The sequence below is a fragment of the Orcinus orca genome, chromosome 12 (assembly GCF_937001465.1).
Source record: "Orcinus orca chromosome 12, mOrcOrc1.1, whole genome shotgun sequence".
In the NCBI taxonomy this organism is placed as follows: Eukaryota; Metazoa; Chordata; class Mammalia; order Artiodactyla; family Delphinidae; genus Orcinus; species Orcinus orca.
This window is the reverse complement of record NC_064570.1, coordinates 79,209,082-79,226,202: the sequence shown is the minus strand read 5'-3', so window position 1 is coordinate 79,226,202 and position 17,121 is coordinate 79,209,082. Positions and strand designations below refer to the sequence as shown.

The 17,121-nt window shown below is 41.7% G+C and overlaps 1 protein-coding gene across 4 annotated transcripts in view; it reads left to right on the top strand.

Annotated features, from left to right (window-relative positions):
• Nucleotides 1-17,121, top strand: part of KCNQ5 (potassium voltage-gated channel subfamily Q member 5) — a 581,761-nt gene that overhangs the window by 423,107 nt on the left and 141,533 nt on the right. For all 4 annotated transcript variants that reach the window (XM_033428637.2, XM_049695430.1, XM_012533108.3 and 1 more), the window contains exon 3: nucleotides 8,189-8,315. In XM_033428637.2, coding sequence (XP_033284528.1) covers nucleotides 8,189-8,315 — 127 coding nt within the window. The remainder of the gene's footprint in view (nucleotides 1-8,188; nucleotides 8,316-17,121) is intronic.

Sequence of the window (17,121 nt, the reverse complement as noted above, 5' to 3'; positions counted from 1 at the left end):
GTTGTAGGTTCTTCCCTTTCCCCACTTGAAGTATATCATGCCACTCCCTTCTGGCTTGTAGAGTTTCTGCTGAGAAATCAGCTGTTAACCTTATGGGAGTTCCCCTCTATGCTATTTGTCATTTCTCTCTTACTGCTTTCAATAATTTTTCTTTGTCTTTAATTTTTGCCAATTTGATTACTATGTGTTTCGGCGTGTTTCTCCTTGGGTTTATCCTGCCTGGGACTCTCTGCACTTCCTGGCTATTTCCTTTCCCATGTTAGGGAAGTTTTCAACTGTAATCTCTTCAAGTATTTTCTCAGGTCCTTTCTCTCTCTCTTCTCCTTCTGGGACCCCTATAATGCGAATGTTTTTGCGTTTAATGTTGTCCCAGAGGTCTCTTATGCTGTCTTCATTTCTTTTCATTCTTTTTTTTTTTCTTTTCGCAGCAGTGAATTCCACCATTCTGTCTTCCAGGTCACTTATCCGTTCTTCTGCCTCAGGTATTCTGCTATTGATTTCTTCTAGTGTAGTTTTCATTTCAGTTGTTGTATTGTTCATCTCTCTTTGTTCTTTAATTCTTCTAGGTCTTTGTCAAACATTTCTTCCATCTATTCCATCTTTGCCTCCATTCTTTTTCCAAGGTCCTGGAACATCTTCACTATCATTATTCTGAATTATTTTTCTGGAAGGTTGCCTATCTCCACTTCATTTAGTTGTTTTTGTGGGGTTTTATCTTGTTCCTTCATCTGATACATAGCCCTCTGCCTTGTCATTTCTGTCTGTCTTTCTGTGAATGTGGTTTTTGTTCCACAGGCTGCAGGATTGTAGTTCTTCTTGCTCCTGCTGTCTGCCCTCTGGTGGATGAGGCTATCTAAGGGGCTTGTGCAAGTTTCCTGATGGGAGGGACTGGTAGAGTCCCAGGGTAGAGCTGGGTGTTGCTCTGGTGGGCACAGCTCAGTAAAACTTTAATCTGTTTGACTGCTGATGGGTGGGGCTGAGTTCCCTCCCTGTTGGTTGTTTGGTCTGAGGCGACCCAACACTGGAGCCTACCCAGGCTCTTTGGTGGGGCTAATGGCGGACTCTGGGAGGGCTCATGCCAAGTACTTCCCAGAACTTCTGCTGCCAGTGTTCTTGTCCTCATGGTGAGACAGAGCCACCCCCCACCTCTGCAGGAGACCCTCCAACACTAGCAGGTACGTCTGGTTCAGTCTCCCCTGGGGTCACTGCTCCTTCCCCTGGGTCCTGATGCGCACACTACTTTGTGTGTGCCCTCCATGAGTGGAGTCTCTGTTTCCCACAGTCCTGTCGAAGTCCTGCAATCAAATCCCATCAGCCTTCAAAGTCTGATTCTCTAGGAATTCCTCCTCCCATTGCTGGACCCCCAGGTTTGGAAGCCTGACATGGGGCTCAGAAGCCTCGCTCCTGGGGGTGGACTTCTGTGGTATAAGTGTTCTCCAGTCTGTTAGTCACCCAGCCAGCAGTTGTTGCACCGCTCCTACCATCTCATAGTGGTTTCTCCTTTGTCTTTGGATGTGGGGTGTCTTTTTTGGTGAGTTCCAGTGTCTTTCTGTCAATGATTGTTCAGCAGTTAGTTGTGATTCTTGTGCTCTCGCAAGAGGGAGTAATCCTCTCTAATTTTGATGAAGTTCAATTTATCAATTTTTCCTTTCCTTACTTATGCTTTTGGTATAAAGTCAAAGAACTTTTAGGTCAATTCCTAAAATTTTTCTCTTGTGTTTTTTACTAAAAGTTGTATAGTTTTAACAGTTAAGCCCATGATCCATATTGAATCAATTTTTGTATAAAGTGTGAGATATAGATAGAGGTTCATTTTATTGTATATGGATGTCCAGTTGTCCCAGCACTGATTATTGAAGGGCTATTTCTTCTTCCTTTGAATTACTTAGGTACCTTTATCAAATAATCCATTGAGCATGTTTGTCTGAGTGTATTTCTAGGTTCTCTGTTGTGCTCCATCATTCTCTATGTGTCTGTCCCTCTGCCAAGACCACATAGTCCTGATTATTAGAGCTACATAGTGGGCCTTAATATCAGACACAGTGATTCCTCCCACTTCATTCTCTTTTTTCAGGATTATTTTTAGCTATTCTAGGGCCTGTGCCTTTCCACATCAACTTTAGAATAAGTTTCTTTATGTCTACAAAAAAAAAGAAAAAACTTGCTAGGAGTTTGATAGGAATTTCATTAAACCTACACATCAATTTGGGAAGAGCTGACATCTTTATTATGTTGAATCTTCCAATTCATGAACACAGTATTTCCATTTACTTAGGTCTCGTCTGCTTTCTTTAACCAACATTTTATAATTTTCAGCCTGCGTACCCTGTACAGGTTTGTTAAGTGCATAGCTAAACATTTAATTTCTTTGGAATGATCGTAAATAATTTTGTGCTTTTAATTTTGGCTTCCACATCCTTACTGCTAGTATGCAGACATCTGATTGGTTTTTGTATATTGATCTTGTATCTTGCAACCTTACTGAACTCACTGATTATTTCTAAGAGTCTTTTGGTAGATTCCTTGAGATTTTCTCTGTAGACAGTCATGCATCTGCAAATATAGACTATTTTATGTCTGTCTTTCCAGTTGTATGCCTTTTATTTCTTTTACTTGCCTTATTGCAGTGACTATATTATACAACTATGTTGAATAAGAGTGATGAAACTAACATCTTTCTGTGTTCTTGATTTTTGGAGAAAAGCTTTCAGTCTTTCATCATTAAGTATGACATTAGCTCTAAGGGTTTTGTAGATTCTATTTATCAATTTGAGATAGTAAACCTCTATTTCTGACTTTCTGAGAGTTTTTATCATGAATGGGAAAATTGAATATCCATATGCAGAAGAATGAAATTGGACCCTTATCTCACACCACATACAAAAGTCAACTCAAAATGGACGAAAGACTTAAACGTAAGGCCTGAAACTATAATACTATTAGAAGAAAATATAGGGAAGGAGCTTCTTTTTTTTTTAAATTTTTATTGAATATAGTTGATTTACAACATTGTGTTAGTTTTAAGTGTACAGCAAAGTGAATCTATTATACATATACATATATCCACTCTTTTTAAGGCTCTTTTCCCATATAGGTCATTACAGAGTACTGAGTAGAGTTCCCTGTGCTATACAGTAGGTACTTATTGGTTATCTTATATATAGTAGTGTGTATATGTCAATCCCAATTCTTCCAGTTTATCCCTCCCCACCCCCTTACCCCTGGGTAACCATAAGTTTATTTTCTACATCTATAGCTCTATTTCTGTTCTAAGATAAGTTCATTTGTACCCTTTTTTTAGAGTCCACATATAAGTGATATCATATGATACTTGTCTTTCTCTGTCTGACATAGAGAAGAAGCTTCTTGACGTTGGTCTGGGCAATGTTTTTTTTTGTTTTTTAATTAAGGTACAGTTGATGTACAATATTATATAAATTTCAGGTGTACAACATAATGATTCACAGTTTTGAAGGTTATATTCCCTTTATAGTTATTATAAAATATTGGCTCTATTCCCTGTGTCGTACTATATATCCTGGTAGCTTATTTATTTTATACTTAGTAGTTTGTGCCTCTTAATCCCCTACCCCTATCTTGTCCCTCCCCGCATCCCTCTCCTCATTGGTAACCACTAGTTTGTTCTCTATATTGGTGAGTCTGTTTATTGTTATATCCACTAGTTAGTTTTATTTTTCAGATTCCAGTCATAAGTGATATCATACAGAATTTGTCTTTTGGGTTTTTTTATATGACTCCAAAATCACAAAAAACAAAAACAAAAATAAATACGTGGGATTGCATCTAACTTAAAATCTTCTGTACATAAAAGGAAATGATCAACAGAGTGAAGACACAACCTCTGGGATGGGAGAAGACATTTTCACACCAAACATCTGATAAGAAGTTAATATCCAAACATATACGGACCTTCCATAACTCAATAGCAAAAAATAAAATAAAATAACCTGATTTAAAAATGGGCAACAGGTATTATGAAAAGGTGTCCAACATCACTAATCATCAGAAATGTAAATCAAAACCATGAAGATTGGGATTGACATATACACACTACTATGTGTAAAATAGATAACTAATAAGAACCTACTGTGTAGCACAGGCAACTCTATTCAAAACTCTGTAATGACCTATACGGGAAAAGAATCTGAAAGAGTGGATATATGTACATGTATAACTGATTCACTTTGCTGTACACCTGAAACTAACACAACATTGTAAAGCAACTAAAAATTAATTAAGAAAAAAAAGCACAATGAGGTATCACCTCATATGTGTTAGAATGGCTATTATCAAAAAGATAACAAGTGCTGGAGAGGGTGTGGAGAAAAGGGAACCCTCGTGCACTGTTGGTGGGAATGTAAATTGTTGCAGCCACTACGAAGAACAGTATGGAGGTTCCTCAGGAAATTAAAAATAGAGCTACCAGCAACCCACTTCTGGTCCTATATCCAAAGGAAGTGAGGTCAGGATCTCAAAGAGATGTCTGCACCCTCATGTTCATTGCAGCATTATTCACAATAGCCAAGATGTGGAAAAGACCTTAGTGTCCATCAGTGGACAAACGAATAAAGGAGATGTGAGATAGATAGATAGGTAGACAGACAGAGACGGGAGTATTAGTCAGCCTTAAAAAAGAAATCCTGCCATTTGCAATAACATGGATGAATTGGGAGGACGTTATGCTAAGTGAAATAAGTCTGACAGAGAAACACAAATACTGCATGTTCTCACTTACATGTGGAATCTAAAAAGTCAAACTCATAAAAACAGAAAGTAGAATGATTGCCAGGGACTGGAAGGTGGGCAAGAAGGAGAGATACTGGACAAAGGGCACCAAGTTTCAATTATGCAGGATGAATAAGTCCTGGAGACCTAACATACAGCCTGGTGACTATAGTTAACAGTAGTGTTAGCGTGTCCTGGAAATTTGCTAAGCGATTAAATTTTAAGTGTTCTCACCAAAAAAAAAAAAAAAAAAATGTTACCTATGTGAGGTGATGGATATGTTAATTAGCTTGATTATGGTAAACATTTCACAATGTCTATGTACATCAAAACATCGCATGGTACAGCTCACATATACAGAACTTTTATTTGTCAATTATATCTCAACAAAGTGGGGAAATGAAAAAAGAGAAAAGGTGCTCTTCTCACAATTCCATTCCCCACCAGGTCTGACTGTCAGATTTGGAATCCTTTCCCCCCTCTTTCTCAATAGCACTTTGTTCCTTTTAATTGAAATAAGATGGAAATTTCAGGAAACAAAGAGACAGAATCTGGTCAAAGTGGTTTTCATGCTTTTGCTCCCAATCGAATCAGCTCAAGTCTTGGGAGGGAGCATCCCCACGTCCTATAGCTCCGGGCCTGAGGGAAATGCTGCACAGACACCTCCCTGCTGCTCACTCGGTGACCAGAGAGTTTGAGGTTATCGCTCACTAAGTCTAAAACCAGGCCCTCATAAAGAATACTAAGGAATGTTCTAGTAGGAGAGAATTCTGACCCTAGTCTTACTTCTCCGAGGCAGAAACTGTGACCCTGTAGTGAAATCCAATTACAACTTCCTCTTGCTTTATTTGGAAATGAAGGATTTTTCCCAACATAATTTAAAAAAAAAATTCAAGAGGCAATATTCCTGAACAAGGGACGCTGAATAAAGAATTTGTAGATGTAATTTATCTGCCTCAGGATATGACATAGAAATGATGCAGTGAGGTCCTACCTTCCTAAAGTAATAGGATGTTACTTTATTCTAATATTCTTTATTCATATCTAAAGATTATTGGCCATACATTGGCTGGTAGCAGCTATTCCCATGAAAAAGTAAAATCATTCTACTGTAGTGCCAGTTGCTCAGGCCACATTTGGGATTTTCTTAGCTATCCCTGATAATAGGACCCCACAAGTGGAGTGCCAGACTTCCTGGCTCAAGTAGGAGGTGGCGGCCGGGATAAAATGGCCCTGCCATTAAATGTGCACTGGACACACGGCTGCTGGGCACCTGGGGCCTCAGCTCTGTATGAGGAAAGAGAAGGATTAAAACAAGCCTGGCCTCCCCAGGGTTCACTCCCAGCTCTTCCTAACGTGGCACTTCAGCCACCTTAATGAATGAATAAACTCAACTACCTAGATATATACTCAAAACTAAAAGCAAAACAAAACAAAACCCTGATATCATGAATGAGTGTGCGTTGACCATGGCTTTAATTATCTGCATAAAGTCATCTGCGGAGATTTAGCCCACGGGTAGTTTTAAGTCACTGTAAGTAAGCAGCCATGATATTGGAGATTTATTTCCCATGATGAGAAATATTTGTGGGTTACTTAGTGCAAAATAACAGAAGGAGAGAATGATGTATCTCTACTAGGCATTTCAAAAGTGCAATATATCATCACATGCTCTAACTGAAGAAACAGACATTTGCCTGAAACTTGCAACAAAAATGCCATTTTTCTAAATTTGATAACAGTTTTTATCTTGGGACGTGGGAGGATGGGGAGTGGCTTAGGACTACTTTGTACACTCAACACGTCTGTGATGTTTAGAGACTTTAATAAAAACCATGTATCACTTTTATAATTAAGCAGTTATAACAAAAATCAAGTAATAAATATTGTTGTACATCATAAATGCTGACTCAACCGTTGTTTAAAAACAAGAGAGAGATTTTAAAAAAAACAAAACAAGAGAGGGAATTTTTTTTTTCTTTTTTTTTGTGATACACGGGCCTCTCACTGCTGTGGCCTCTCCCGTTGCGGAGCACAGTCTCTGGACGTGCAGGCTCAGTGGCCATGGCTCACGGGCCCAGCCGCTCCGCGGCATGTGGGATCTTCCCGGACCGGGGCACGAACCCGTGTCCCCTGCATCGGCAGGCGGACTCCCAACCACTGCGCCACCAGGAAAGCCCAAGAGAGGGAAATATGTTTAAAGGAAAACAAATCAAATGTGATAAACTCAGTGCCTGCCCCTATAGAGGGGCAACAAGGTGACTGTGACAGGTCTGCTCCAGAGGTGCTTTCTTCTGACAGAGTCCGGTGGTTTCTCAGTCTGTGACCCACATTTAATGAGCCTCTTTAGTTGGCCTTCTCCAGGGTTCACTCACAACTCTTACTAGATAATCTCAAAGCCCTCCTGCTGGAGCAAGTGTTATTTTCAAGGCAGCTGTCACCAAAGGGCAGCCTAATAATTAACAAGCATCAGATCCAGAGGCTTCAGGGTCTCATTTCTGGCAAAGAATGTATGTGCCACACACAATAACACTGTCAAAACTTGCTGTCTTATAAGGAGATTTTGACATCGTAACAAAAGAACTCAGTATCCTCCTAAATACTAACTTCTCTGAGAACAACTCTTAAGGGCTCAGGGATTATGTCACTCCTTGCAACAAAATGAGGGTCTGTTTTCTGTAAAACTGTGAAGCTGTGTTTTCAGGGTTTGCTCTTTCATTTCAGATATTTCACGTTACCAGGTTCTAAGGTCAATTGCACTATACAGTCAGCTCTCCTTACCTGCAGGTTCCACATCCACAGATGCAACCAACCGTAGATAGAAATATTTGAAAAAATAATTCCAGAAAGTTCCAAGAAACAAAACTCGAACTGCATGCCAGCAACTATTTGCAAATCATTTACATTGTATTAGGTATTATAAGTAATCTAGAAATGACTTAAAGTATATGGAAGGATGTGTGTAGGTTTTATGTAAACACTACTCCATTTTATATAAGGGGCTTGAACATCTGAGGATTTTGGTGTCCATGGGGTCCTGGAACCAGTCTCGAGGGACTGTGTATTCCAGACAAGGGGATCCGTAATTCAGCCTGCATATTTAGAATTAAAACAGACTCCTAAACTTCCAAAACTTTAGAGACTTGAAGAGGAATAGCATTCCATGATAGGAAATACAATGTGCATGATAGGAAGTACAATAGCATTCCATGATAGGAAATACAATGTCCATGATAGGAAATACAATGTGCGTGATAGGAAATACAATTCCGATGTTCTCCGGGTTTAGCTTGATTTGGAGAAAAGGCGATGTTAACTTCAGGCTTTAACAACCAGATATTTTAGATGAAGTGCCTGCATGTCCGGAAATATCCACAGAGCTTGCTGCTGTGGTTTGATCCGTAATACCTCTCTCTGACATGTGTCTCATTTGATGTTTTAGGAGTTTGTGATGATCGTTGTCTTTGGTTTGGAGTTCATCATTCGAATCTGGTCTGCAGGCTGCTGTTGCCGGTACAGAGGATGGCAAGGAAGACTGAGATTTGCCCGGAAGCCCTTCTGTGTTATAGGTGAATATCAAAGTCCTGGATACCTAGATTTATGCCACCGCATCCTTTTCTTCATCTGTTTCCGGTATCGCAGCATTTAGTTAATGTTAAAAGCTAACATTCATGGATTATTCACCATGGGCCAGCAATCTCGTGTTTTGAAAATGCTGACTCATTTAATCCTCTTCATAACATGATGAGGTAGGTATTTTTATTATCCCCATTTTAAGATGAAGAAATTGGGGCACAGAGAGGTGAAGTGAGTTGCTAAAAGTCATGCAGGTGGTTAGTGGTGGAGCTGGGATTTGAGCCAGATGGTCTGGCTCTAAAATACGCACTTGTGTCAGGTTAAGTTATGATGAAATACATGGTTCTCGAGTGTTGCCCTGAGTTTGGGAGCATTGGTTTCACTAAGTGTAAAGACCCCTTTTTGCTCTACAGTGTAAGCAGCACCTCTTCTATGCTCTTGCTCTGCTGGGGCGTATAAGTGTAGTTGTCTGGGTAAAGCCTGTTAATGAGCATGCCTCAAGAATAATTACAAGTATGTGTATGCACTGTAACTGTTAGACCTGATAAAGTGTTTATCCTCTGAAATGTGAGTCCCCACCCTACAGTCCCCGTATCAATATCACATCCCTGCAGCTCCCTGGCTGCTGTCCTTTCAAAGAGATTCCATTCACCTGGGTACCAGCCTGAAATTATAAAACATCCCAGAGTTAAGATCTGGCACCTCCAAGTAATATACTTAAAAGTGGATCATAAAATTGAAAACCTTAGTCAATTATATCTCAATTTTCAATTAATCGATTAAGTTTTTAAGTAAGTTGTCCACATCATGGCCCTTTATCCCTAAATATTTCAGTGTGGGTTTTCCAAAATAAGGACATTCTTTTACCTAACCTTCCATAAATTGGACATTAACACAATACCTTAACTAATCTGCTGGTTGTATCGCAGTTTTGCCAGTTGACCCAATAATGTCATTTGTAGCATTTTCCCTCCAGGGCGGGACCCAGGCTGGGTCACAACTGTGTCTGGTCATCACGCTTCTTTGGTCTCATTCGTCTAGAACCGTTCGTCAGCCTTTCTCTGTCTTTCCCAACACTGACATTTTTGAAGAATTTGGCCTGTTTTTAAGAAATAGAATGTTATTCCTTTGGGGAAAGAAAAAGAAAACCCTGTATACAAAAGCTTGTCGTTGTTGTTGATGTTGTAGTTGCTGCTGTTATTCAGTAGCTACGTTTGGTTTTCTTGCTCTTTTTTCCTTCCCACTTCTTTGGTAGCCATTCAAATCCAAATGCTGAAAGTTCTCGGTGAGGTTTACTTATTTCAACTATTTCCAATCTGAGAAAGTGGGGTTTTTATTTACAAGCTAGTTTAGACTGAGCTCTTCATCAGCAGCTGGTTTGCCATTTTGTTTCAGGAGTTGGGAATTGTTGAGCACCTTTAGTTTCCTCCCTAACCCCTGTTCCTTAAGGAAGAAGTAGAGAAACCCCCTCCACGGGGACTGTAAGAGGAACCCTTTGGCCCATCTTTCTTCCCAGTGCGGTGTGAGTGGCGCACGTCCTGGGCACAGGGAAGCGGGAGGGCTCCCCACACGCATGCATGTTTCCGGAGCCACCATTCCTTCAACCAGACGTTATGGACATGGGGCTGTGCGTGAAGCCCTGCGGTTACCACAGTGAATCTAGTGCAATTCTAAGTTACATCAACCTTGAAACATCTTGTTTGGCCTTCACTAACGCAGTCTGTTTGTCCGGCTGCCCCTCTTCTGCCAGAGAGGCATGGAGGAAAGTGGGCGCCAACGCCCAGCCTTGCGGGTCCATCCAGCCCCTCGGGTGCATCAGTGAAGGCACTTGATTTTCCTCTGGAGGTTTTTCCTCTTTTTTAATTCCCTGCTCAAGCTACACCACAAAACACTGTAACTCGATGTGGAATTACGGCACAAGAACTTCCTGTCCTATGAGGGACCCAAACAAAACCATTCACAAGGCAGATGGTTTGGCCAGGGCTCACTCAGCTTCTACAGGATAAGGTTGGTTCACGGATGACTGCAGGAACGTTCCATTCCAGGCTTTAAAACCAATTTAAAATTGGTTTTATTCCAATTCCAGAGGCAATGCCAATGTATTTCTGGCTTCTAAGCTAAAAAGCAGATTCTTTCCCAGACGCCTGCTGCCCTTTGATAGCTGTTCTCAGCTACAGATACATCAGCATAACTTAGTCCTTTAATCTTTCTCTTCCTGTCTCGGATCCGTTCAGGCCTTGGTGTAACGCATGGTTCTGAAGACTACGTTGTCGTCGTCGTCTGTAACTTAGCCACCTTTGAGCCTGTCAACTGTGACCGTACAGATTTAGTGTGACATGGTTTAGGTGTGGCTGGAGTTTAGTTACCTCTTCAGGCCTTTTCTTCGTTTGGATATTTGACCTCTAGTGAATCTATTGCTTTGGAAGAAAATTTCACGGATAAATATATCATGAATCCCCATTAGAACAAAAACAAGATTTGTACTTACATTTAGCATAACTATGCACTTTTCAGTCTTTTTTTTTTTTTTTTTTTTTTTTTTTTTTTTGCGGTACGCAGGCCTCTCACCGCTGCGGCCTCTCCCGCTGCGGAGAACAGGCTCCGGACACCAGGCTCAGCGGCCATGGCTCACGGGCCCAGCCGCTCCGCGGCATGCGGGATCCTCCCGGACTGGGGCACGAACCCGTGTCCCCTGCATCGGCAGGCAGACCCTCAACCACTGCGCCACCAGGGAAGCCCTCAGTCTTTTTTTTGAGGTACATGTAATGGTTTGATTCATGGTCCAGACGAAGCAATGAAATAGTGAAACATGTTCAAACGTGGGTCTTGAGGATGAGGTCAGTAAGATGTAACCTACACAGAGGAACCGAGGTCACCTGCCTGACGGCGGCAGGCTGTAGCATGTGGCTGCTGGGGCCCTTTCTAGGCCTGCTTAATAAGCCCATAAAAAAATGATTGATATCAGGGGTTAAATGATAAAGCAAAATGTAAAGTGAACCCTGGATTTGCCTTGTTTTGCCTAATTTACCGTGGCAAAGTGGACAAAGAAGTAGCATTTCCCTCATCTGTCCATGACAACTGTTGTGAGTTTGGAAATGTAGCTAACCTCTCTCAAGACTCCATGTATCTGTAAGATTTGGTTACTCTGAACATGCCAAATACACACCGAACACTTTTAGAAGGCTTGAGCATTCAAGGAAGGATCCAGAGAAGACTGGTAGCCTGGCTGTGCCTGCAGCACAGGGAGTGCTTTCCGGAAGCACCCCTGTGTTGCTCTCTCCAGCTGAAACAGACCAAAGCTTCTACAGCCGTCACCTAGCGAGCCCTGCAGACCAACTGTTAGTATTTGGACACAAGGTGATAGAGGCCCACGAGCTGATTCCCAAAGACTGCAGAACTTCCCCTCCTGACCTGCCCACCCCTCCACCCCTGCACTGGAGCCAGAACCAGGGCATTTCCAAATATTGTTGATTTGAGAAATCATAAAATCATTATATTCTTAGGTTTGAAAAACATATTTTAAACAACTGTAACCTAAGGGAAGAAAAAAATCTATTCAATTGTTTTTTAATTAGATGCTCTCTTTCATTACCATGTTGATTTATCTCTGCTTGATTTGAGGAGTTTGCTTTGAAAATTGGTAAAAGCTTATCTTGAATTACAAAATTCTTCCTTATACCTATGCATTCAATTTACATCTCTCCCCTAAGACGCTGTTGAAATAACATTTCTACATACGTCTGGGGGCCATAATCGCTGCCCTACGACTGGGAGAGTCAAGTACATTTGGAGATATCTAACGAGCTGCCCTCATTTACCTGGACTGGCTGCTTTCTGATTTCTCTACATTCAAACACAACTCATTCACTCGTGACCTCAGTATTGAGAACGTGTGAAATAACCTCGAAGACTGAGTTCACAGTCACTCCTTTTCTAACTTCCATAAATGACCTACCTGAAAGTTGCAAACCGTACCAAAGGCTGGTGCCTAGATCACGATGATGAGCCTGATCTGTCAGGAGGCCAACCAATTTCCTGTAGCTGCGGCTTTTCTGGATGCCCCAGTGACTCTGTCTAGAGACATATGTAACAGGGCCGTACTTCTCAGTCTTGCAGTGCATTTCAGGGAAGCAGAAAACACCAGCCTGTGGTTAATCGTGGATCTGTATTTGATGCTAAATATAAGTCGGTTTTTAATTGCTATTTTAGCAGTTCTCCTTCAGTGTAATATTTCCCCAAGAGGACGAAAGAGGCAAACCTCAGCACGGATATTTCGCCCTGAATGGAGCATATATGCCTTTGACATGAGATAACAGTCACTCCTGAAAATGCCAACAAGTATATTTTTTTAATGAGAAGAAAATAACCAGTGTCTTCTTTGGCTAAAACAAAATTGCAGGCTTTATTAAAATCAACCACACAGCCAAGGCCACTCTCATATATCTGTGAGTTCATCCTGTTAAAAGGCAGCTTCAGCTGCTAATGTGTTGGAAAGCTGTACCAGAGACTCTCAGACTGCCACTGGCTCTGAACTGAAGATTGAGATACCATTTTTCTACCTCTCCAGGTTCTCCCTCTTTGGTTCCAAGAGACATACTCTTCAACTGTGTCATTTTCTACACCTTCTAATCTCCTCTGCCCTTTAGTAGAAGTTATGTTCTCTTGGGTTATTTCCTGTCAGTCGTATACTCTTCTGCTGTTTCTCTTTCCATCTAAGTGTTCAAACTCCAGTGCATGTGGTCACCTCCATGTGGTTAACTGGACCATCTGAGGACCATTGAACCCTGTTGGGTTGATTGACCACAGAACATTAGAGCCATTTCAATCCTTCTAATTAATAAGAGCTGATATTTATTGAGACTTGCTACGTGATGGGTACTGCTCTTGAACTCTATAAATATTGTCTTATTTAATCCTACATGAGTTTTATAATATCCTTCTTAAGGATGAGGAAGTAAGCTAAGGCTTAAGAAACTTGTCCAAAGCTAGAAAGATGGTGAATGAAAGAACCAGGATTTCAGTCTAGGAAAATATACCTACCTGATGAGCTGTTTTCACTCACAACACTTCTGACACTTAATGTGTGGCGGTTTTTCCTCACACCAGCCAATTCGCCAACTTTCCGGACACCAACTTGGTGTTCAACAACTCAATACAATCCTGACACTAACAACTGGTATTAGTACAGACCCCACAGGTTCAGGGCTTAATCCCACAGGACTTTCCCTCCTCGACATCAGATGCCAGCCACAGTGAGGTGCCCAGGCTAACACACTTCTGCCTGGCTGACTACAGTTTGGGGGCTCCAGTAACTCCCCACCTCACTAGAATGACACAGAACTCAAGAAAGTGCTGTAGCTTATATTATATTATATTATATTATATTATATTAATATTATAGCTATAATCCAAGAACAGCAGCCAAATGGAAGAGGCACACAGGGCAGGTATTTGGGGCCAAGGACTGGGTAACATGCAGTTTCTGTGCCCTCACCAGGCGCCCCGCCTCCCAGCACCCATATGTTTACCAACCCGGACACTCTCCAGTACCCATGGTTTAGAGATTTTCATGGAGCTTTTACTCCAAAGACACAAGTGATTAAATCGTTGGCTACTGGTGATAGAACTCTATCTCCAGGCTCCTTTCCCTCCCCAGAGGTCCAGGGTGGGGCTGGCCCTCTCATCACGCCTTTGTCTTTCTGGTCACTAGCCCCCATCTTGAAGCTCTCTAGGGAGCCCCAGCCACCTCGTTATTGTACAAAAGGCACTTGTCATGCCAGGGATTCCAAGGTTCAGGAGTGTGTGCAAGGAACCCAGAACAATGAGCAAGTATCTACTTTCCAGAGTACCACACTACCCACCTGTGAGAAGATTGCGCTTACTGTTCATTAGTACTTTTCAATTAAATTTAGTTAACCTTGTCCATTGTCATCAACTTTACATTTGTAATATTCATTATTTGTATATAAATATTATCATTTCTAATCTGAAATCTTTGAATGAGAAGCCAGACTTCACAAAATGACATTAATTGCAGTATCAGCCTTAAATATTAGCCTTATTATTTCAACTAGATCAGGTTACCTGTGCTGCTCTCCAACCTAAAGAAGAAATTAAGCCCTAAAGTAGACTTACTTGCCTCATATAAGACTGTATACCCTTTTGAACAATGTTATCATGAGGTCCTTGGGTATTTCCTAATTGGAGGCATCTCCCGATAAGTGATATCACTCCCAGAAATGCCTTCGCATGTTTGTTCACGTTAGTAGACCCTTGGAGACCTATTTAGATCACTGTTGACCTGGTGCACAAATTTGAACTTATAGTTTGATCAGCTGGTACGACTTGACCATATAGAGAATACGCTTAGAGGAAATGGATAGCTGAAGATTATTTCCCACTCCTTCTATAAACTTCAGTGGCGTACCACGATATATTGTACTAATATTCTGTACTTTCAAATGTTATGTGAGAAAATTCATTCACAGACAGAGCACTTATTATGTGCCAAACATGACCTTAGGTGCAAAGGACCCCAAGATGGATAAAACATGATCCTTGCCTGTAAGAGTATGGTCTCCCATGCCCGTGGAGAAGGAGGGACACTAATTATGTTGATTCAGAGCAAACGTGATGGAGGTAGAAGTAGTCTGGACAGAAAGGTGTAGAACATCATGACCGACTGAGCAGAGGAGTGAAAGATCCCCTGCATTCTGAGCTCAGTCACCCAGCCAACGTCTACACAGTGTCCACCATGTCCAAGCACAGTTCTAGATGCCAGGGATGCTGTGTGGCTCTAAATGGGCAGTGTCCTCCTTCCTGTCAAGCTAATATTCCAGTGGACAGAGAAAAATAATATGCAAACATATTTTTTAGAAACAAGATAATGTCAACTAGAGATAGCATTATGAAGGATATAAACAGAGAGATTGGGGGCTTCCTTAGATCGGGTGGCCCAAGGGGGTCTTTCTAAGGAGTGGGACACTCAAGTCAACCTGAGTATTAGAGAAGCCACAATGAGAAGATGTGGGCACAGATCTCTCCAGGCCAGGGAGCAGGCATTGCAAAGGTTCTTGAGACCCAGTGAGCTTGGTTGGTACCAGGAAGAGACACATGGCCATTGTGGCTGGAGCTCAGTAAGAAGTGGGAGGTGATGGACGGACAGCCACCCCTGGGGTCCATGGGGGCCGCGTGAGGGCATATAGTTGCCTGAGACAAGGCAGCATCTAGGATGGGCCACCAGGCAAAGGTCCAATAGATTGCTGGTGGGCCTGATGCTAAATATTTGGGTTAAAAAATTTTTTGATCAGGCAACAAAAAGTATGGCTACATAAGGCTCTGGGTCTCTTGGTCATCTGTCTATACCTGTCTGAACTTCATATCGGAATATACAAATCATTACCCATCCAGAAAAATATAAACCTGTCCCTCAGACTTTTCCACTCATCTATATATATCTACCCTTAGAAACATGAAATGTCCAAACTGAAAACTGAAAAGAAATGTGTTATTTCCCGTGAGCAGCAGGAATTAGGAGAAGGTGATGAGAGCTCTCCCATTCCCCTTGGAAACTATCACCAGGAAGCAATTCCCAAGGGCCTCTTAGCAAAGGACTCTGCGGCATATACTTAGTTATGGCTGTGACACAGATTTGTTTCATTAAAGGTTATTTACTTCCTTTGAGAAATTGTCCCTTTCTGCCTTGAGATGTTCTCCGAAGACTCGCGATCAGTAGGAAGCATTAAGCTGTCTCTCGGGGGTCATTCTTCCGAGTGGTGCTTGGAATTTGCCAGTAGGAGCCCCCATAGCCTCAGTGGAAGTCAAGCAGTTCAGCACCTGTATGTGCTAGGGAGATATTCCCGGCACCTCTTTGCAGGGTTTGTGTCTTATTTTTCATAAATACCACAGAGCGCTCCATGCACAACTGTGTGCAGCATTTGAGAGCTGGATAATGTGCTGTGCAGTGGGAGTCTTTTAAAATTAGATCTTAAAGCTTCTTTCATTCCTGCTAAGAATCTCAACAACAGTATAAATGCATCTTTAATTCATCAAAGAATACCTTTCTGTAACGGAATTTGGAGCTCAGTTAGAACATAGAGCTTGTAAAGCAGCACCGTGTCCCTCTGAGACGTTGCTTCTCTCACTCTGTAGACAGAAAAATTGAGGCCTGGCACAGGGTGGGTGCTCCGTGCTCCGCCCCCAAGTCAGCAGTGGAGCTGGAGCAGAAAGCCAGCCTACTGTGGCTCACGGCTCTAAAGCACTACCTCTTGAGAGTCAAATTTAATTACCATATAGTCCATTTAATCACCACACGCAAGAATAACGAGGGAGCAGGAAAAAGGAATTTATTAACAGTTTAGTGGGAGACCATGTGACATAGATTAGCAACTTTCTTGTCAGCGTGTTCTAGGTGGTGTCCATTGCCGTGAGAGATTATCCTGATTCCACGGGCCGCAACTGGCAAAGGACTGCTTGATTTTTCTCACTTTGAAATATAAGTAAATGTTCCACTGGAAAATGCTGCAGAACCACCGTTTTTTCAGAAATAAAACTCCCTGATTCTTAAAAAATAACAATAATAATAATAACAGAAAAAAGAGTGCGTAGTTCCCCTCTGCACTCCTTCTGGGTAAAAAGAAAGAACCACATTGAATTAAATGCTCAACTCACAGCCTTCCTTGAAACAAAAGGTGAGTGAGCCTTTGCTTCATTTTTGAATTTTGATTACTTTTCTACTAATCCACAGTGGCTGTGAACTTGCTGGACCATCTATGGCTTCTTTACTGCACACGTATTAGA